Raw genomic sequence first — 23,723 nt, 5'->3', positions numbered from 1 at the left:
AGATTCTTTACTGTCTGAGCCACCAAGGAAGCCCTCTTTAATTAAGGGAGTCACAACGTTTGAGATTTTGAAGGTATGTTAAGAGTTACTTTGTGAAGACTCTTTACTGGGTATATGAGCTATCTCATATATGCTTACTAAATCATATTCTTCCAAAACTTTATGGACTTCTTTTTCCCCTTTACATTTGCTACTGTCCTTTTGAATCTGTCTTTGCAATTGGCATGAGATATCACAAGGTGAAAATACCTCCCTGAAATATCTCCTTAATGCTTCAATCCTTACTCTCTTTCCCACTAAACTGTTTTATTCCCACATCCCAACTGTCAGTTTGAAATTATCTTAATTCTTTTTTATTTTCTTATTCTTCACCTACTAGAATGTAAACACTGTGAGAGCAGGAAATTTTTCTTTAATTTTTCTACTTTGTCTACAGTGTCTAAGATGAGACCCTTTCAAAACTACTCAAAACTGTTTATCAACTAAGTGAAACAATTTCAACATCAATGTATACAAACAAATACATTTGCATTTCCATCAAAAGCAGATGATATAATAGAATGTTTGACTTTTACATGCATTCTTTAGTCTCATGTGCTTGACACCTATCTCTGCTTCTTATTTCTCATATATGCTAGAAATCCCCCTTGCTTTCCATTATTCCTTTAAGTACTCAGGCCACCTCTAGTTTGTTTTGGAATGTGCATTAACTTCCTGAATAAAGTATCATTCCTCCTCTTTCACCTCCAGCTCCATCCCAGGCACAGAGAGATTTGCAAAGCACAGTTCTGATATACTGCTGCTAAGTTTATTCAGTCGTGTACAACTCTCTGCGACCCCATAGGTGGCAGCCCATCAGGCTCCCCCATCCCTGGGATTCTCTAGGCAAGAACACTGGAGTGGGTTGCCATTTCCTTCTCCAATGCAGGAAAGTGAAAAGTGAAAGTGAAGTCGCTCAGTCGGGTCCGACCCTCAGCGACCCCATGGACTGCAGCCTACCAGGCTCCTCTGTCCATGGGATTTTCCAGGCAAGAGTACTGGAGTGGGGTGCCATTGTCTTCTCCTATTTGTGCTTATATATGAGTGCCTAAATATGTGAAAAAGAAGAAATAGGTGGGAAAGACATTATTTCTGATGCAGGTATAAAAAGAAACGCTTATATCAAGAAGAACTTCAAAGTTCAGCTTCACATTTGCTCAGTTTTCAACAGAGGTCATAACACCTCAAATCAAAAATTATGCACAAGCAAATACACAGAGATTTGTTAGAAACAATGAAACATTTTTATTGATAACAAGGGACTTCCTCAACAGTAGGGTATTCGGATCATTGCTACAGAGAGTCAGAGATTAAGGGAGGAAAGGTTAACATTTGGAAAAAAGACAGAGGATACCACCATGGAGCTTCAGGCCTCAAAGATGCCAATCTTAAAAACGGTAGTCGAAGATCAAAGCTCTGTCTTGCATGGAATTTCCTGCATATAGAAATTATGACTTTTCAATCCTTGAATCAGCATTATCTTAGATGTGTGGTTTCAGACAGAAATGGTGTTTTGGGTGGTGACGTTCTAGCAGCAAGAAGAATAACATCTCCTGTAGCAGACTGGCCCATAACTGTGGTAGCCAGAGCCATATCCACAGCCACAGCAGGAGCCGTATCCACAGCCATATCTGGTTCCATAACCACAGCCATAACAGGAGCTGTATCCACAGCCATAATAGGGGCTCAATCCACAGCCATATCCTGAACCATATCCACAGCCAGCCCCATATCCACAGCCATATCTGGTTCCATAACCACAGCCATAATAGGGGCTGAACCCACAGCTGTAGCTGTTTCCACAGCCATAGCCACAGGAGTTGCCGCAGTAGTTACAACACATGTTGTCAAGGGAAGAGGATTCAGGTGGACTGCAAGGCGATGTTTCTGAAGTGTATGTGTTTTCTCCTTCCCATGGACCTTTATATACTGTCAGTAATTGGCCTAGCATACCACTCATTCCCTGACATAGACAACAAATATGGAAGCGACCATCATGTGCCGGTCACTTTTGACAATCGATAATTTGCCTAAAGTAGCTAGTTATTTTGGAGATATTTAAAGAGCATCATTTTAATTTGCTCTGCCAGAGAATTTTTTCAGTAGAATCATGTGCCTCTAAACAGATACCCATTTCCAAAATTTCCTATCATTTAATATATATCTTATATTAAAAATGTGAGAAACAATGTAGAAAAAATTTGCACCTTTCTCTCTCTTCTTTCTTAAATCATTTGCCTCTGGCCATAAGAAAAGAATATTCCTACCCCTTTTCTTGAATCATTGCAGATTCATTTATAGAAGCCAAAGATGCTGATGATACTGCATTCACAAAGAAGCCCCCAACAAGAAAAAATCTTGTCCAAACTGTCAAGAGTGTTAAGAATAGAAATCCTGTTTTATAGCTATATATTTATAAATGTTTCTCTATCTGTAGATGCCTAAATCCAAACGTACCCTGTCTTCTCACTCTAAAGGAAAACCAGACCTTTCCATCATCAAAGATGTGGTCAAAATTTTTTGTTTGTGGACTTTTTTTTGCACATCTTACTTGTATAGATTTTACTTTCATATCACCATTTTCAGAATCAGGCAGGTTCCAAATTTTTAAGTTTTTTTTTATTCAACTATATTTGATTTACAACATTGTGTTAGTTTAGGGAGTACAGCATGATGATTTAGTATTTTTGAAGATTATACTCCATTAAAAATTATTACAATGTAATAAATAATTCACCATGCTATATAGTATATCTTTATTGCTCATCTATTTTATGAAGAGTAGTTTGCATCTGCTAATCCAGTGGCACTAATTGGTCCCTCCCCGTTGCTATCTCCTTTAGTAAACAAAAGATTGTTTTCTATATCTTTGGGTCTCTTTCTGTCTTACATATGCATTCATTTTATAATTTTTAGAGTCTTCATATAACTGAAGTAATACAGTATTTGTCTTCCTTTATCTGCCTTATTCCTCTGCCTGAACATCCTTCACTAAGAGTATTCTCCAGATTTTTCCATTTTGCTGCAAATGGTAGTATCTCATTTTTATGTCTGAGTAATAATCCATGATGTGTATATGTACACCATATCTTCTTAAATGAGCTGAGAGATGTTTGAATGCTTCCATATGTGAGATATTATAAACAGTATTGCTAGGAACACTGGAGTGTGTGTATCTTTTCAAGTTAGTATTTTCACTTTTTCTGGATATGTACCCAGGAGTAGAATTGCTGGATCATATGGCTGTCCTATTTTTAGGTTTTTATGGAAACTCCATACTTATTTCCATAGTGGTTGAACCAATAATTTACATTGCCCAAGAGTGTTCAAGTGGTTCCTTTTCCCATATCCTCTAAAACTTCTGATATTTACTTTGGTGATTGCTTTGGTGATAGGTATTCTGACAGATGTGAGTTGATATTGCATTATTGTTTTAATTTGCATTTTTCTGTTAATTGGTAATATTGAGCATCTTTTCTTGTCCTGTTAGCCATTTGTGTGTTTTATGTGCCTTTTTCTGCCAATACCATGCTATTTTGATTACTGTAGATTTACAATATAGTCAGTTTGGGAGAGTTGTACTCCAGCATTATCGTTTTTTTTCTGAAGAGTGCTTTGCCGATAAGTAGTCTTTTGTTGTTCTAGTTTTAAGATTATTTTTCTATAAATTTTAGAACTATTTAAGGATTATTCTAGTTCTATGAATTTTAGGATTTTTTTGGTCTAGTTCTGTAAAAAATATCATGGTTATTGAATAGAAATTGCATTAAATCTGTAGATTTCTTTGGGTATTATGGCCACTTTAATAATATTAACTCTTCCAATACAAGGGAATGGGATACCTTTCCATTTTTGCATATAATTTTCAATTTTCTTTATCAAAGTTTTATGGTTTTCAGAATATACTTCTTTTGCTTCCTTAAGTTGATTCCTAGGTATCATTTGTAGAACCAATTAAATAGGATTTTTTTTTACTTTCACTTACTAATATTTCATAATTAATGTATACAAACATAACAGATTTCTCTATACTCATCCTGTAACATACAATCTACTGAATGAACTTATTAGCTCTAAGAGGTTTTCAGTGGAGACTTTCGAGTTCTCTGTACAAAGTACATCATCTGCAAGTAGTGACAGTGTTACCTCTTCTTTCCAATATGTTTTATTTCTTCTTGTTGCTGCAGCTAGAATGTGCAATTCAACTTTAAATAGAAGTGGTGAGAATTAGCATCCTTGTCTTATTCCTGAATTTAGCAGGAAAGATTTCACCTTTTCACCAATGAGTATTATGTTGGCTGTGAATTGCTCATAAACAGTCTTTATTATATTCACCTATTTCCCCCTAAACCACTTTGATGAGAGTTTTTAACTTGAATGGATGCTGATTTTTTTTTAACTATTTTTATGCATTTATTGAAGTGACCACGTATTTTTTGTCTTTCTTTTTGTTAACATAGGTGTATCACAGTGATTGATTGCATATGTTAATTGGCTTTGTGACCCAGGATTAAATTCAACTTGATCACAGTGAATGATGCTTCTTTGTATTTTTTAATTTGGTTTGCTAACATATTGTGGAGGTTTTTTGTGTTTTTTTTTTTTTTTTTTTGTAGTGTTTTTCTCTAGTTTGGTAGCAAGGTAATGGTGGTCTAGTATTGGGATAAATTAGGGCATGTTTCCTCATCTTCAGTTAGTTGGAATAGTTTGAGAAGGATAAATATAAGTTATTTTCCATATGTTTGGTAGAATTCCCCTGGAAATTTTTTGAACTACTGCTTTAATTTCATTTCTGGTGATCAGTATGTTCAAATTATTTGCTTCTTCTTAACTCAGTCTTGGTATGCTCTTTCTAGAAATTTGTGTTTCTTCCAGGTTATCCAATTTGTTAGTATGTAACTGTTCACAGTATTTTCTTATGATTTTTTGTATGTCTGTGGTATCTCCTAGTCCTAGGGATTGGAAGGTAGAAAAAAATATACCCTAAGGAGGAAATCTATGAAGTGAAGTGAAGTGAAAGCTATTCAGTCGTGTTTGACTCTTTGTGACTATAGCCTGCCAGGCTCCTATGTCCATGGAATTCTCCAGGCAAGAATTCTGGAGTGCATAGCCATTCCATTCTCCAGGGGATCTTTCCAACCCAGCGATCAAACCAGGTCTTTTATATCTTCTGCATTGCATGCAGATTCTTTACCATCTGAGCCACCAGAAAAGTCCATATATAGTCCTAATTATGGGAATCTTTAGAACATATTTCACACTGTATAATAAGCCTTTGATCTTGACTAAAATGCCTTACTGCAAGATGATACTTAATTCAAATTATCAAAATAGACATAGTCCTAGAAATAAAATATATTTCTACTATGGACTGATCTTTTTACTTCTGTGGAGTTTCAAAAATATTGATATCAAATTTTTGCATAAACACGTTCCCAAGACATATGCTTTAAAAATAGAACATAAAGTTATTCTTTAGTTTCTGAACTTGAAAATATGCATGATTCCATGTCCATTAAGTTGACATAATGTTGACACTGTATTTTGGGTAATAAATTACTATACAAAATGGCTCAGTCAGAGTGCAAAAAGGTCAATAGGAAGGTAATTTATATTCGGAGGGGTTTTGCTTCCTCATCATAAAAGCTTTTTTAATTAGGGTATACATATGTGGATACCATAGAATGGCTTCTTTTACGTTACAAAGCTATTACATTAAATTCAGACTAAATCAGGATTACAGTACAAATAAATATGGGTATTTTAAAGCTATTACTAGCCAAGAATTTAAAACTATGGAATAAGAAAATGAGATTTCAAAAATTTGATTTTTATTGGAGTATAGTTGATTGACAATGTTGTGCTAGTTTCTGCTATACAGCAAAGTGAATCAGTTATATATATACACCTATATCCACTCCTTTTTTAGATTCTATTCTTACATAGGTCATTACAGAATATTGGGTAGAGTTCCCTGTGCTATATAGTAGATTTTTATTAGTTATCTATTTTATATATAATAGTGTAAATATGTCATTCTCAAACTCTCAGTTTATCCCTCCTTCCGCTCCCCACCCCGTGGTAACCATGCTTGTTTTCTACTTCTGTGCCTCTATTTCTGTTTCATAAATAGGTTCATTTGTACTATTATTTTTAGATTTCTTAGAAATCTAAAGAAAGCAGTATCATATATTTGTCATTCACTGTCTGACTTACTTCACTCTGTATAAGAATTTCTAGGTCCACCTTGTCACTGCAATAAAAAATATATATATATATATATATTTAAAATTAAAATTTATGTTTGGATTCTAAAAAGTGCATACTTAAATAACATGTATTAAATGATAATCACAAAAATAAATATATATAGCCAAGAGGGGAAAAATAAAAAGAAAAGTGAGATTAAGGGAATAGCACTTATTGAGTAAAATTCCTGACTAGAACACTAAATAGATATGAAACATAAGGAAAACATTATGTAAAAATAGATAGGCCTCATTTTAGAAAGAAGAAATTTGCATTTAGACAATTTAATCATATAATCAAATGATTTACAGTATATGTGGCGCTCCAATGTTTGACCATATGTTTGATTTGATTCATCCATTTTTATGGAAGAATATTGAGTCCAAATTATCAGGGACTGTACTCAGAGCTGGTTTTTCAAGGATGCACAGAATAGGAGTTGTCTTTACTGTTTTAAACTGGTATTAAGAGATCTGAATGGAAAGGTATTAGAAATAATGCAATAAAGATAAAAGAGTTTTTCAATAATCCAGGGATACTGTGACCAGAGAATTGTTGGCTTTGGTACTGAAAAGTAAAGTGTCTGTACCAGAGAATTTGTCAAGTAGAATTTATAGTTTTGAATTTCAAGGCGGACAGAAAAGTTAAGAAACTGAAGGATAAGAAAAATGGAATGGGATCATATGTTCTTTATGTTTATGGTTAGCAATGAAACTGCAGAGTGTTCAGATTAGACCAGTGACCAATATCAGAAAAATCGGTAGAATGATTTCTCAACAGAAGGAAAAATGTCTGATAATGAAACTTCTCAAAAATTGAAGTTGGCAGCCTTGTGAAAATCCCTGTTAAAGGCATTCAATAAAGTACTCGATCACCACTTATTCCTTTGTTGTCAAAATTCAAGTATATCCAGTGGAAGGAATGATTTTGACTTTATACTCCCTTCCAGTTCAGATTTCATGGTTGTTACAGTGAAAAATAATCTAAATTTTGGAGTCTGCCAGATTGTGAAAAAGTTGGTTTAAACAAAAGATAGAAACTAAGATAAGCAAAAAAAAGAATAGAAAAGAAAAAGAAAAAATGCCCTCCTACCCCAACAAACAAAGCAACATGACTGAATGTTTGGTTGTGAAAGGTTGAATGTTTGGTATAAAGTTACATATGAGTTAGTGAGGCAAGACATAGTTTTAATAAACTTTGGCAAGTGCTTTGACATGTGTCTGCACATAAGAGCCAGGAGGTGCTGGCGGTGGTGGCTTAGTTGCTAGGTCATGTCAGACTCTTTGCAACTCCATGGACTGTATAGCCCGCCAGGCCCCTCTGTCCTTGGGATTTCCCAGGCAAGAACACTGGAGGGGGTTGCCATTTCCTCCTCCAGGGGATCTTCCAGACCCAGGGATCGAACCTACATCTCTTGCATTGCAGGCAGATTCTTTCCTGAGCCACTAGGGAAGCCCCAGGACCAAGAGGAGGATGATCCAGTTCAGACAAGAACACGAAGGAAAGGCATCTCACAGGAGCTGTTACAGATCTGAGTTTTGATGTACAAATAGATTTTTTTTAAGCCGAGAAATTTGGTGGCAAGAAAAATATTAACAGCAGAAGAAATGATAGTCATTTCCCTCTTTTACATGTCAAAAAGGTAAGTGTGTTAGAGAGGATTATTTAGAAGAAAGGAGACATTATATTTCAAAGTCACAATGAACATTTTTGTAGAAGGTTGAGAACTTCTGATTAATGTACATATGAATAAGGATAAAATTGAGTTTTGTGGTACTTGATGTCATGAATGTATTAGGAGCTGAGATGGGCTTTTGCTGTAAGTATCAGAGTGACCCTACTTACCTTTAGCCTTTGAACTAAATGTGTGAGGAAAAGTAGTGACAGAACAAGGCAAGAATGATTGAGTGAGGGGAATGGACTAAGGCTTTATGTGAAAAAAATGAGTTTCTGGTCTAACTGAGGACTTCCGATTTTTCAGCCAGATAAAGTTGGTTAAACTGTTAAAGTCTCCTCAATGGTGAGACTCAGGTAGCTACAAAAAAGAGAGAAAAAGAGGGCTGCCCCACGTGAACAGGACCTTCCGTTGCCTGGTACACGAAGAAGGAAATACAAGAAGGAACACATGCAGCACACTGTCTCCACGCCTGTAAGTCTTCACTCTTCCCGGTAATGGACTTCGTTTTGAACTATCAGATACAGATCAGATTCTTAGGATTTGAGGAGAGTCGGACAAGGCAGGGGTAAGGAATGCAGAAAGGGTAGGGAAAAACGGACAGGAAGTTGCAATGATTCAGGAAAGGAGACAGGAATATTCCTTTTCCTGTGGTCAGAAGCAGGTATTTTGGAAAAATGAGAGAGAAAAGGAGGCAAAATCGTCTGACATTCCCCAACAAGCTTGTTCTGTAAGGTATCTGTTAAATGAGAGGAGATTTGAAAATGATCAGCTTTGGGTCACACGATTCTACTAAGATGGTTTGTCAGCAGAACAAATTAAAGTGAAGCTCTTAAAATGAAACAGGAGTCTCCCAAATAATGAGCTATTTTAAGCAAACTTTAGTGATTGTCAGTGGTGACGTGACTGGCTCATAATGTTGCTTCCATATTTGCTGCCTGTGTCAGGGAATGAATGGTATGCTCTGCCAATTACTGACAGTATATAAAGGTCCATGGGAAGGAGACACCCACACTTCAGAAACAGCCTCTTGCAGTCCACCTGAACCCTCTTGCCTTGACAACATGTGTTGTAACTACTACGGCAACTCCTGTGGCTATGGCTGTGGAAAGAGCTACAGCTGTGGGTTCAGCCCCTATTATGGCTGTGGATATGGAAGTAGATACGGCTGTGGATACGGCTCGGGATACGGCTGTGGATATGGGACAGGATATGGCTGTGGATTTAGCCCCTATTATGGCTGTGGTTATGGAACCAGATATGGCTGTGGATATGGCTCTGGCTATGGCAGCTACTGGCCAGTTTGCTACAGGAGATGTTATTCTTGCTGCTAGAACATCACCCTCTTAGCCTAGTCTGCTTCTGAAATGAGGAATCTAAAGATAATACTGCTTCGAGGATCTGTAACCCATGATTTGTACTTGCAAGAAATTGTATGTGTGACAGAGGCTTTGATCTCCAACTACCCATTTTTAGATTGACGCCCTTGAGGTCTGAAGTTCAATGGTGATAACATCTGACTTTTCCAAATGTTAGCCTTTACTCCTTAATCTCTGAGTCTCTGTTATGATTGTGTTAATGATCCTAACATTCTAAAGCTTGGATAACCCCTTATTCTCAATAAAAATGTCTCATTGCTTCTAACAAATCTCTGTGTACTGCTTATGAATTACTCTTTCATGAGATGCTATGGCCTCTTTCAAAGACTAGGCAAAGAGGTTGCCTGAACCTTGAGTTTTTTGATATAGTACAAGCATTTCTTCTTGTATTTGTACCAAAAATCATACCTTCTCCAACTATTTCTTCTATCTCACATGCTCAGGCACTCACATAGCCAAGCACAAATCTCACAGTATTTCAGAACCATGCTGAACCACGCAAATCTCACTGTGTCAAGAATGGAGCAGGGTGAGCAAGTGTAGGAGGAAAGACACGCATTCAGGTGGTCATGACAAAGTCCAGGTGCAGGAGAGACAACCTGATTTCCTGCAGGAGTACTGGAATAGAAGATGTGCTTCCCAGAAGTAATGAGAAATTGGAAACAGAGTTGGGTGTTAGGCACTTGAAAATAAAGAACTAAGGAATGTATATTCTTTGCAGCCAAAGATGGAGAAGCTCTATACAGTCAGCAAAAACAAGACCAAGACCTGACTGTGGCTCAGATTATGAACTCTTTATTGCCACATTCAAACTTCAGTTGAAGAATGTGGGGAAAACCACCAAACCATTCAGGTATGACCTAAATCAAATCCCTTACAAATATACAATGAAAGTGAGAAATAGATTTAAAGGACTAGAAACAGATGGACAGAGTGCCTGATGAACTATTAACAGACTTAGTGACACTGTACATGAGAAAGGAATCAAGACCATCCCCAAGAAATAGAAATGCAAAAAAGAAAAAGGGCTGTCTGAGGAGGCCTTACAAATAGCTGTGAAAAGAAGAGAAGCGAAAAGCAAAGGAGAAAAGGAAAGATATATATCCATTTGAATGCAGAGTTCCAAAGCATAGCAAGGAGAGATAAGAAAGTCTTCGTCAGTGATCAACGCAAAAAATAGAGGAAAACAATAGAATGGGAAAGACTAGAGATCTATTCAAGAAAATTAGACATACCAAGGGAATATTTCATGCAACGATGGGCTCAATAAGGACAGAAATGGTATGGACCTAACAGAAGCAGAAGATATTAAGAAGAGGTGGCAAGAATACACAGAACTGACAAAAAAGATCTTCATGACCCAGAAAATCAGGATGGTGTGATCACTCACCTAGAGCCAGACATCCTGGAATGTGAAGTCAGGTGGGCCTTAGAAAGCATCGCTACGAACCAAGCTAGTGGAGGTGACGGAATTCCAGTTTAGCTTTTCAAATCCTAACAGATGATGCTGTGAAAGTGTTTCACTCAATATGCCAGCAAATTTGGAAAACTCAGTAGTGGCCACAGAACTGCAAAAGTTCAGTTTTCATTGCAATCCTAAAGAAAGGCAATGCCAAAGAATGCTCAAACTACCACAAAACTGCATTCATCTCACATTTAGTAAAGTAATACTCAAAATTCTCCAAGCCAAGTTTCAGCAATATGCAAACTGTGAACTTTCAGATGTTCAAGCTGGATTTAGAAAAGGCAGAGGAACCAGAGGTCAAATTGCCAACATCCACTGGATCTTAGAAAAAGCAAGAGAGTTCCAGAAAACCATCTTTTTCTGCTTTATTGACTATGCCAATGTCTTTGACTGTGTGGGTCACAATAAACTGAGGAAAATTCTGAAAGAGATGGGAATACCAGACCACCTGACCTGCCTCTCGAGAAACTTATATGCAGGTCAGGAAGCAATAGTTAGAACTGGATATGGAACAACAGACTGGTTCCAAATAGGAAAAGGAGTATGTCAAGGCTGTATATTGTCACCCTGTTTATTTAACTTATATGTAGAGTACATCATGAGAAACGCTGGGCTGGAAGAAGCACAAGCTGGAATCAAGATTGCTGGGAGAAATATCAATAACCTCAGATATGCAGATGACACCACCCTTATGGCAGAAAGTGAAGAAGAACTAAAGAGCTTCTTGATGAAAGTGAAAGAGGAGAGTGAAAAAGTTGGCTTAAAGCTCAACATTCAGAAAACTAAGGCCATGGCATCCGGTCTCATCACTTCATGGCAAATAGATGGGGAAAAAGTAGAAACAGTGTCAGACTTTATTTTGGGGGGCTCCAAAATCACTGCAGATGGTGATTGCAGCCATGAAATTATAAGACGCTTACCTCTTGGAAGAAAGTTATGACCAACCTAGGCAGCATATTAAAAAGGAGACTCATTACTTTGCCAACAAAAGTCTGTCTCGTCAAGGCTATGGTTTTTCCAGTGGTCATGTATGGACGTGAGAGTTGGACTGTGAAGAAAGCTGAGTACCAAAGAATTGATGCTTTGAACTGAGGTGTTAGAGAAGACTCTTGAGAGTCCCTTGGTGTGCAAGGAGATTCAACCAGTCCATCCTAAGGATATCAGTCCTGGGTATTCATTGGAAGGACTGATTTTGAAGCTGAAACTCCAATACTTTGGACACCTGATGTGAAGAGCTGACTCATTTGAAAAGACCCTGATGCTGGGAAAATTGAGGGCAGGAGGAGAAGAGGATGGCAGAGGATGAGATGGTTGGATGGCATCACCAACTCAATGGGCATGAGTTTGGGTAAGCTCCAGGAATTGGTGATGGACAGGGAGGCCTGGCATGGAAGAGGCCTGGTTCATGGGGTTGTAAAGAATTGGAAACAACTGAATGACTGAACTGAACTGAACTGAACCTAACCAGTTCATCTCTATTGCATGTTGTAAAATGTCTTTTTACACATTATCTCAATTCATTTTCACATTCTCATAAAATAAATAGAGTGGTTACTTGACAAACAAGTATTGGGAGAAATATGCTGAGGCTCAGAGTGATTAAGTCATTATCTTGAAATCACACAGCAACTGAGTGTCAGAGCCAAGTTTTCATAGTCTTCTGCTAGTGAGCTCACTGCCATATGCTCCTCCTGGCCAGGCCCTCTCCTGCTTATGGTCACAGTATGCACTGTGCTCTAAATAACCTGAAGAGAAAAAGAAAAGTCTGAGAGTCCCTCTCTACGTCTGCTTAGTGATTACACACAACGACTGGTGGTAATAAATGCACAGAAAGGCTTGTTGTCCTACTCCCTTATCTGACTGGCCAGTTCCTACTCAACCTCATGTCTAGTGCCCCATCTTCTCAGAACTCGTTCCTGACTCTCACAGCACTAATAACCTTCCATATTTTATAACTTTCATAACACATTGCTACAAAAACAATTACTTCATTTCTTCTTTAAATCCTACTATGTTACTCCTACATAAAATTATGAATTCACTGAGAACTAGGCTGATTGGATGGATAGAGGGGAGATTCATACATAAATACATATATCGGTTCAGTTCAGTCACTCAGTTGTGTCTGACTCTTTGCAACCCCAAGGACTGCAGCACGTCAGGCCTCCCTGTCCATCACCAACTCCTTGTGGTTGCCCAAATTCATGTCCACTGAGTCAGTGATGCCATCCAACCATCTCATCCTCTGTCATCCGCTTCTCCTCCTGCTTTCAATTTTCCCCAGAATCAGGATCTTTTCAAACGAGTCAGCTCTTTGATCAGGTGGCCAAAGTATTGGAGTTTCAGCTTCAATATCAGTCCTTCCAATGAACACCCAGGACTGATCTCCTTTAGGATGGACTGGTTGGATCTCCTTGCACTCCAAGGAACTCTCAATAGTCTTCTCCAACACCACAGCTCAAAAGCATCAATTCTTCAGCACTCAGCTTTCTTTATAGTCCAACTCTCACATCCATACATGACTACTGTAAAAACCATAGCCTTGACTAGATGGACCTTTGTTAGCAAAATAATGTATCTCCTATTTAATATGCTGTCTAGGTTGGTCATAACTTTCCTTCCAAGGAGTAAGTGTCTTTTAATTTCATGGCTGCAATCACCATCTGCAGTGATTTTGGAGCCCCCCAAAATAAAGTCTGACACTGTTTCCACTGTTTCCCCATCTATTTCCCATGAAATGATGGGACAGGATGCCATGATCTTAGTTTTCTGAATGTTGAGCTTTAAGCCAACATTTTCACTCTCCTCCTTCACTTTCATCAAGAGGCTCTTTAGTTCTTCACTTTCTGCCATAAGGGTGGTGTCATCTGTATATCTGAGGTTATTGATATTTCCCCCAGCAATCTTGATTCCACCTTATGCTTCTTCCAGCACAGCGTTTCTCATGATGTAATCTGCATATAAGTTAAATAAGCAGGGTGTCAATATACAGCCTTGGCATACCCCTTTTCCTATTTGGAATCAGTCTGTTGTTCCATGTCCACAGTATGCAGAACCCAAGGATGCTACTAATTCTCCAGGGAACAGAGCAACATGTAAAAACTAAAAGAAAAATAATCGAGAATGTTAGTAATACTGAGAATAGAAACATTACAGTATACCTGTGTGTTTACAAATAAGTTTCTTCTATCTATGGGTGTCTAAATCCAAACCTACACTTCCTTCTCACTCGAAGCTACACATCTGAACTTTCTATTGCCAAACATGTAGGGAAAAAATGTGTAGCTTTTAAAAGTTTCAGTACAGTTGAGTTCAGTTCAGTAACTCAGTCATGTCCGATCCTTTGTGACCTCATGGACTGCAGCAAGCCAGGGTTCCCTGTCCATCACCAACTACCAGAGCTTGTTCAAACTCATGTCCATCGAGTCGGTGAGGCCATCCAACCATCTCATCCTCTGTTTTCCCCTTCTCCTCCTGCCTTCAATCTTTCCCAGCATCAGGGTCTTTTCAAATGAGAGTTCTTCACACCAGGAAGTCAAAGTACTGGAGCTTCAGCTTCAGCATCAGTCCTTCCAATGAATGTTCAGGACTGATATCCTTTAGGATGGACTGGTTGGATCTCTTTGCAGTCCAAGGGACTCTCAAGGGTCTTTTTGAACAACACAGTTCAAAAGCATCAATTCTTTGGCATTCAGTTCTTTTTATAATCCAACACTCACATCCATACATGACTACTGGGAAAACCATAGCTTTGATTAGACCTTTCTCAGCAAAGTCATGTCTCTGCTTTTTAATATGCTGTCTAGGTTGGTCACAGCTTTTGTTCCAGTGAGCAAGCATCTTTTTCTTTCATGGCTGCAATCACCATCTGCAGTAATTTGGGAGCCCAGGAAAATGAAGTCTCTCACTGTTACCATTGTCTCTCCATCTATTTGCCATGAAGTGATGGGACCAGATTGCATGATCTTTGTTTTCTGAATGTTGAGTTTTAAGCCAGCCATTTCATTCTCCTCTTTCACTTTCATCAAGAGGCTCTTCAGTTCCTCTTCACTTTCTGCCATATAGGTGGTGTCATCTGCATATCTGAGATTATTTATATTTCTCCCACTAATCTTGATTCCAGCTTGTGCTTCATCCAGCCTGTATTTTGCATGATGTACTCTGCTTAGAAGATGAATAAGCAGGGTGACAGTAAACAGCCTTGACTTACTGCTTTCCCAATTTGGAACCAGTTCATTGTTTCATATCCAGTTCTTTATTTTTTTTTTATTTTTAACTTTACAATATTGTATTGGTTTTGCCATATATTGACATGAATCTGCCACAGGTATACACGTGTTCCCCATGCTGAACCCTCCTCCCTCCTCCCTCCCTGTACTATCCCTCTGGGTCATCCCAGTGCACCAGCCCCAAGCATCCAGTATCATGCATCGAACCTGGACTGGTGACTCGTTTCATATATGATATTATACATTTTTCAATGCCATTCTCCCAAATTATCCCACCCTCGCCCTCTCCCACAGAGTCCAAAAGACTGTTCTATACATCAGTGTCTCTTTTGCTGTCTCGTATACAGGGTTATTGTTACCATATTTCTAAATTCCTTGTATATGGGTTAGTATAGTGTATTGATGTTTTTCTTTCTTGCTTACTTCACTCTGTATAATAGGCTCCAGTTTCATCCACCTCATTAGAACTGATTCAAATGTATTCTTTTTAATGGCTGAGTAATACCCCATTGTGTGTATGTACCACAGCATTTTTATCCATTCATCTGCTGATGGACATCTAGGTTGCTTCCATGTCCTGGCTATTATAAACAGGGCTGTGATGAACAGCGGGGAACACGTGTCTCTTTCAATTCTGGTTTCCTCAGTGTGTGTGCCCAACAATGGGATTGCTGGATCATAAGGCAGTTCTATTTCCAGTTTTTTAAGGAATCTCCACACTGTTCTCCATAGTGGCTATACTAGTTTGCATTCCCACCAACAGTGTAAGAGGGTTCCCTTTTTTCCACAACCCCTCCAGCATTTTTTGCTTGTAGACTTTTGGATCACAGCCATTTTGACTGGTGTGAAATGGTACCTTACTGTGGTTTTGATTTGCATTTCTCTGATAATGAGTGATGTTGAGCATCTTTTCATATGTGTTTAGCCATCTGTATGTCTTCTTTGGAGAAATGTCTATTTAATTCTTTGGCCCATTTTTTGATTGGGGCTTTCTATTTTGTTCCATTGATCTGTGTTTCTGTCTTTGTGCCAGTACCATACTCTCTTGATGACTGTGGCTTTGTAGTAGAGCCTGAAGTCAGGCAGGTTGATTCCTCCAGTTCCATTCTTCTTTCTCAAGATTGCTTTGGCTATTTGAGGTTTTTTGTATTTACATATTTTGGGGGGGGGCTCCAAAATCACTGCAGATGGTGACTGCAGCCATGAGCACATGTATACCTGAGGCGGATTCGTTTTGATGTTTGGCAAAACTAATACAGTGTTTTAGGTTTAAAAATAAAATAAAATAAAATAAAAAAAAAAGACGCTTACTCTTTGAAAGGAAAGTTATGACCAACCTAGATAGTATATTGAAAAGCAGAGATATTACTTTGCCAAAAAAGGTCTGTCTAGTCAAGGCTATGGTTTTTCCAGTGGTCATGTATGGATGTGAGAGTTGGACTGTGAAGAAGGCTGAGCACCAAAGAATTGATGCTTTTGAACTGTGGTGTTGGAGAAGACTCTTGAGAATCCCTTGGACTGCAAAGAGATCCAATCAGTCCATTCTGAAGATCAGCCCTGGGATTTCTTTGGAGGGAATGATGCTAAAGCTGAAACTCCAGTATTTGGCCATCTCATATGAAGAGTTGACTCATTGGAAAAGACTCTGATGCTGGGAAGGATTGAGGGCAGGAGGAGAAGGGGACGACAGAGGATGAGATGGCTGGATGGCATCACTGACTCAATGGACTTGAGTCTGAGTGAACTCCGGGAGTTGGTGATGGACAGGGAGGACTGGCGTGCTGTGATTCATGGGGTCGCACAGAGTCGGACACGACTGAAGCGACTTAGCAGCAGCAGCAGCAGCAGGTCCTAGCAGCTCAGGTGATGAGGTGTTTGGTGAGCACGGTCGCTGCGACTTATTGCGTCCCCTGTCCCTGCTGCTCGGTTTTCTGGGTGTACAACCGGTGAACCTTCTCAGGTGGATGTTGACCGTCCAGAACCCCAAGAAGTCTTAGTTAGCAAGGAAGCCTGCTTGCAGTTTTTTGGATAATGTCTTTCTGGGGCGCGATAGCCCCCTTCCGGCTCTGGCTGCCTGTCACGGGAGGGGGATGGTCTGCAGCTGGCTATCTCTGTTCAGTCCTTTGTTCTGTGCACGGCCCTGTGGTGTCTTAGGTTAGGGATGGCTTTTCGCGTGGTAGTTATCCCACAGTCTGGCTTGCTAGCCCAAGTTATTTCTCTCAGTTAGTGCTCGGGGATTTCAGGCCCGATCCTTACTCTAACCGATGCAGCCCTTGCCTCCCCTACCCAGCCCCTGCTTGCTAGTGGTGGGTGCAGGCGTCTGTGCTGCTTCTCCCAAGGGGGAGTTACCGTTGGGCTCATAATCTGTGGGGTTTAATTATTTATTTATTTTTCCTCACTGTTATGCTGCCCTCTGTGCTTCCAAGGCTTGGCACAGACTCAGCAGTGAGAGTGTTTCCTGGTCTTTGGAAACTTCTCTCTTTTTAAGAGTCCCTTCCCGGGACGGAGCTCCGTCCCTCCCTTTATTGCCTCTTTTTTTGTCCTTTATATTTTTCCCTACCTCCTTTCGAAGACAATGGGCTGCTTTTCTGGGTACCTGATGTCCTCTGCCGGCATTCAGAAGTTGTTTTGTGGAATTTACTCAGAGTTTAAATGTTCTTTTGATTGATTTGTGTGGGAGAAAGTGGTCTCCCCGCCCTATTCCTCCGCCATCTTAGGTCCTCTTCCCATATCCAGTTCTAACTGCTACTTCTTGACCTGCATACAGGTTTCTCAGGAGGCAGGCAAGGTGGTCTGGTATTCCCATCTCTTGAAAGATTTTCCTCAGTTTATTGTGATCCACACAGTCAAAGGCTTTAGTGTAGTCAATAAAGCGGAAGTACATGTTTTTCTGGAACTCTCTTGCTTGTTCTATTTTATTTTTTTCAGTTGGATTTTCATTAATTTGCAACATAGGAACTTATAAAAGTAAAAGTTTTAATGTATTTATTACCTGTAATATTGTTAAAAACCACCAAATTCCTAGGAATATATTTTATAAAATGTATATAAATCTCTACACTAAAAACTACAGAAAATATTTAAGAAAAACTGAAGAAGATCTAAGTAACAATTAGACAGATCAGATCCATTAGCATATTGCAAATCTATCAGTTCTCCCCATTTTGATTTATAAATTCAAAATCTCATTAGATTTTATAGTGCCAATTGACTGACTAGCACTGTCAATTGTTCCATTTTAAAGTTTGGTGGGAGGGGGGTGTTATTTTTGTTTATCTCACTTGCATAGGTGTACCTTTCATAATCTTTCATAATCAAGCAGATTCCAATACCTGTTATTTTTTACAATAAGAACCATAAAATCGTTTATTGCACACTCAAATTTCAACAACAGTGAGATAAGTGGTAATCCAGTACTTTACTGAATACCTTCAGAATGAACTTTAATCAAGCTTCTGATTTCTTTTTCTGAGAATTTTCAATATTAGGCATTAATCCTTCAGCTGAGACATCATTTAAACTTTTTTTTTTCTTCTATTGACCACTGGTATAATCTTATGACTCTGCTATGTTGAATCACAAATGGTGGGCATAAAGAAAATATATCCTCATTCCAATCATCATTATGCTTCAGTTTTCTTACCTTTTCTGTCCTCCTTGCAATTTGAAATTTTAAGTTTGCTTCAAAAAAATTCTCTACAGTAGACACTTTGCTTTTAAATGCTGCTGCCAAAGCAGAATTTCTGGCCACAATTCCCCTGGTTAACTGAAAAGTCTTCCAACTTTATTGCATTATTTCTAAACCTTTTCACTCAAGTCTCTCCACACCTAATGATGCCTGCAGAACCACCTGTATTCTGTGCATCATGGAATAATGAGCTCTGGTTATAATACCTTGCACATAGGTTGGGCTCAATTAATATTTCTCTAGTAAAAAATTGATTTGATCAGATCAGATCAGTCTCTCAGTCGTGTCCAAATGCTTGCAACCCCATGAATCGCAGCATGCCAGGCCTCCCTGTCCATCACCAACTCCCTGAGTTCACTCAGACTCACATCCATGGAGTCAGTGATGCCATCCAGCCATCTCATTCTCTGTCGTCCCCTTCTCCTCTTGCCGCCAATCCCTCCCAGCATCAGAGTCTTTTCCAATGAATCAACTCTTCGCATGAGGTGGCCAAAGTACTGGAGTTTCAGCTTTAGCATCATTCCTTCCAAAGAAATCCCAGGGCTGATCTCCTTCAGAATGGACTGGTTGCATCTCCTTGCAGTCCAAGGGATTCTCAAGAGTCTTCTCCAACATCACAGTTCAAAAGCATCAATTCTTCAGTGCTCAGCCTTCTTCACAGTCCAACTCTCACATCCATACATGACCACAGGAAAAACCATAGCCTTGACTAGATGAACCTTTGTTGGCAAAGTAATGTCTCTGCTTTTGAATATGCTATCTAGGTTGGTCATAACTTTCCTTCCAAGGAGTAAGTGTCTTTTAATTTCATGGCTGCAGTCACCATCTGTAGTGATTTTGGAGCCCAGAAAAATAAAGTCTGACACTGTTTCCACTGTTTCCTCATCTATTTCCCATGAAGTGGTGGGACCGGATGCCATGATCTTTGTTTTCTGAATGTTGAGCTTTAAGCCAACTTTTTCACTCTCCTCTTTCACTTTCATCAAGAGGCTTTTGAGTTCCTCTTCAATTTCTGCCATAAGGGTGGTGTCATCTGCATATCTGAGGTTATTGATATTTCTCCCGGAAATCTTGATTCCAGTTTGTGTTTCTTCCAGTTCAGCATTTCTCATGATGTACTCTGCATATAAGTTAAATAAACAGGGTGACAATATACAGCCTTGATGAACTCCTTTTCCTATTTGGAACCAGTCTGTTGTTCCATGTCCAGTTTTAACTGTTGCTTCCTGACCTGCATACAAATTAAGTCAAATTTCTGTTCAAATAGTTGTGTGTCATTTACAAACTAATAGATATTTGGATTGATTATCACCATTTTGTTATTTCACTGAGCTGAATGTCTCAAGTGTTCTTCAAACTAGTGAAAGTATGAAAGTGTTAGTTGCCCAGATGTGTCCAACTCTTTGCAATCCCGTGGACTGTAGCCCACCAGGCTCCTCTATCCATGGAATACTTCAGGAAGGAATATTGGGTTGGATACTTGTTGCCTTCTGCAGGGGATCTTCCCAACCCAAGGACTGATCCCAGGTCTGTGCTGCAGGCAGATTCTTTACTGTCTGAGCTACCAAGGAAGCCCTCTTTAACTTAGGGAGTCACAACGTTTCAGATTTTGAAGGTATGTTAAGAGTTACTTTGTGAAGACTCTTTACTGGATATATAAGCTATCTCATACATGCTTACTAAATCATATTCTTCCAAAACTTCATGGACTTCTTTTCCCCCTTTACATTTGCTACTGTCCTTTTGAATCTTTCTTTGCAATTGGCATGAGATATCACAAGGTGAAAATACCTCCCTGAAATATCTCTTTAATGCTTCAATCCTTACTCTCTTTCCCACTAAACTGTTTTATTCCCACATCCCAACTGTCAGTTTGAAATTATCTTAATTCTTTTTTATTTTTTTATTCTTCACCTACTAGAATGTAAACACTGTGAGAGCAGGAAATTTTTCTTTAATTTTTCTACTTTGTCTTCAGTGTCTAAGATGAGACCCTTTCAAAACTACTCAAAACTATTTATCAACTAAGTGATTGGAAACAATTTCAACATCAGTGTATACAAACAAATACATTTGCATTTCCATCAAAAGCAGATGATATGATAGAATGTTTTGACTTTTACATGCATTCTTTAGTCTCATGTGCTTGACACCTATCTCTGCTTCTTATGTCTCATATATGCTGGAAAATTCCCCTTGCTTTCCATTATTCCTTTAAGTACTCAGGACACCTCTTGTTTATTTTGGAATTTGCATTAACTTCCTGAATAAAGTATCATTCCTCCTCTTTCACCTCCAGCTCCATCCCAGACACAGAGAGATTTGCAAAGCACAGTCCTGAAATACTGAAATTTGTGCTTATATACGTGCATGCCTAAATATGAGAAAAACAAGAAATAGGTGGAAAAGACATTATTTCTGATGCAGGTATAAATAGAAATGCTTATATCAAGAAGGACTTCAAAGTTCAGCTTCACATTTGCTCAGTTTTCAACAGAGGCCATAACACCTCAAATCAAAAATTATGCACAAGCAAATACACAGAGATTTGTTAGAAACAATGAACCATTTTTATTGATAACAAGGGACTTCCCCAACTGTAGGGTATTCAGATCATTACTACAGAGAGTCAGAGATTAAGGGAGTAAAGGTTAACATTTGGAAAAAAGACAGAGGATACCACCATGGAGCTTCAGGCCTCAAAGATGCCAATCTTAAAAACGGGTAGTCAAAGCTCTGTCTTGCATGGAATTTCCTACATATAGAAATTATGACTTTTCAATCCTTGAATCAGCATTATCTTAGATGTGTGGTTTCAGACAGAAATGGTGTTTTGGGTGGTGACGTTCTAGCAGCAAAAAGAATAACATCTCCTGTAGCAGACTGGCCCGTAACTGTCGTAGCCAGAGCCGTATCCACAGCCACAGCAGGAGCCGTATCCACAGCCATATCTGGTTCCATAACCACAGCCATAACGGGAGCTGTATCCACAGCCATATTAGGGGCTCAATCCACAGCCATATCCTGAACCATATCCACAGCCAGCCCCATATCCACAGCCATATCTGGTTCCATAACCACAGCCATAATAGGGGCTGAACCCACAGCTGTAGCTGTTTCCACAGCCATAGCCGCAGGAGTTGCCGCAGTAGTTACAACACATGTTGTCAAGGGAAGAGGATTCAGGTGGACTGCAAGGCGATGTTTCTGAATTGTGTGTGTCTTCTCCTTCCCATGGACCTTTATATACTGTCAGTAAGTTGCAGAGCATACCATTCATTCTCTGACATAGACAACAAATATGTAAGCAACCATCATGTGCCGGTCACTTTTGACAATCGATAATTTGCCTAAAGTAGCTAGTTATTTTGGAGAAATTTAAAAAGCATCATTTTAATTTGCTCTGCCAGAGAATTTTTTTCAGTAGAATCATGTGCCTCTAAACAGATACCCATTTCCAAATTTTCCTATCATTTAATATATATCTTATATTAGAAATGCGAGGAGTAATGTAGAAAAGTTTTGCCCCCTTTTTCTCTCTTCTTTCTTAAATCATTTGCCACTGGCCATAAGAAATGAATATTCCTACCTCCTTTCTTGCATCATTGCAAATTCATTTATAGAAGCCAAAGATGCTGATGAAACTGCAAGACACAAGAAGCCCCCAACAAGAAAAAAATCTCCAAACTGTCAATAGTAGTAAGAAAAGAAATCTTAGTTTATAGCTATATATTTATAAATGATTCTCTATCTGTAGATGCCTAAATCCAAACGTGTCCTGTCGTCTCATTCTAAAGGAACACCGGACCTTTCCATCATCAAAGATGTGGTCAAATTTTTTTTGTTTGTGGACTTTTTTTTTTTTGCATATCTTGCTTTTATAGAATTTACTTTCATTCACCATCTTCAGAATCAGGCAGGCTCCAAATTTTGAAGTTTTCTTTTTTACTCAGCTATAGTTGATTTACAATATGTGTTAGTTTTGGGTGCAGAGCATAATCATTCAATGTTTTTGAAGATTATATTCCATTAAATATTATTACAACATAATAAAGAATTCACCATGCTATGTAGTATATCTTAATTGCTCATCTGCTTTATAAACAGTAGTTTGCATCTGCTAATCCAGTGGCACTAATTGGTCCCTCCCCTTCTCTCTCTCCTTTGGTAACCAAAAGATTGTTTTCTATATCTTTGGGTCTCTTCTGTCTTGCATGTGCTTTCATTGTTCAATTTTTAGTGTTTTCACATAAGTGAAGTAATACAGTATTTGTCTTCTTCTGTCTGACTTATTCCTCTGCCCGAACTTCTTTCACTAAGCATACTATTCTCTAGATCCATTCATTTTGCTGCAAATGGTAGTATCTCATTTTTATGTCTGAGTAATGGTGATTGCAGCCATGAAATTAAAAGACGCTTACTCCTTGGAAGGAAAGTTTTGACCAACCTAGATAGTATATTGAAAAGCAGAGATATTACTTTGCCAGTAAAGGTCCGTCTAGTCAAGGCTATGGTTTTTCCAGTGGTCATGTATGGATGTGAGATTTGGACTGTGAAGAAAGCTGAGTGCCGAAGAATTGATGCTTTTGAACTGTGGTGTTGGAGAAGACTCTTGAGCATCCCTTGGACTGCAAGGAGATCCAACCAGTCCATCCTAAGGAGATCAGTCCTGGGTGTTCATTGGAAGGACTGATGCTGAAGCTGAAACTCCAATACTTTGGCCACCTCATGCAAAGAGTTGACTCATTGGAAAAGACTCTGATGCTGGAAGGACTGGGGGCAGGAGGAAAAGGGGACGACAGAGGATGAGATTGTTGGATGGCATCACTGACTCGATGGACATGAGTTTGGGCAAACTCCAGGAGTTGGTGATGGACAGAGAGGCCTGGCGTGTGATTCATGGGGTTGCAGAGAGTCAGACACAACTGAGTGACTGAGCTGTACTGAACTGAACTGAATATTCCATTGTGTGTATATGTACACCATATCTTTTTAATTG

The 23,723-nt window shown here is 38.8% G+C and overlaps 2 protein-coding genes and 1 pseudogene across 2 annotated transcripts; 1 reads left to right on the top strand and 2 right to left on the bottom strand.

The window, feature by feature from the left end:
- Window positions 1-1,503: 1,503 nt before the first annotated feature.
- On the bottom strand, window positions 1,504-1,915 carry LOC112578816 (keratin-associated protein 21-1-like). Its single transcript, XM_025264259.3, has one exon. The coding sequence runs from the start codon at window positions 1,880-1,882 to the stop codon at window positions 1,568-1,570; it is 315 nt and encodes a 104-aa protein (XP_025120044.3). The 5' UTR covers window positions 1,883-1,915; the 3' UTR covers window positions 1,504-1,567.
- Window positions 1,916-8,963: 7,048 nt separating this feature from the next.
- Window positions 8,964-9,585, top strand: LOC112586428 (keratin-associated protein 6-2-like). The gene has a single exon (XM_025290797.3). It carries the CDS (start codon window positions 9,028-9,030, stop codon window positions 9,295-9,297), a length of 270 nt encoding a protein of 89 aa, XP_025146582.1. The 5' UTR covers window positions 8,964-9,027; the 3' UTR covers window positions 9,298-9,585.
- Window positions 9,586-21,572: 11,987 nt separating this feature from the next.
- Window positions 21,573-21,887, bottom strand: LOC123333082 (annotated as a pseudogene).
- Between the last annotated feature and the right edge of the window lie 1,836 nt (window positions 21,888-23,723).

Source organism: Bubalus bubalis, chromosome 1, assembly GCF_019923935.1.
Source record: "Bubalus bubalis isolate 160015118507 breed Murrah chromosome 1, NDDB_SH_1, whole genome shotgun sequence".
NCBI lineage: Eukaryota > Metazoa > Chordata > Mammalia > Artiodactyla > Bovidae > Bubalus > Bubalus bubalis.
This window is presented reverse-complemented; position numbering and strand designations above follow the sequence as displayed.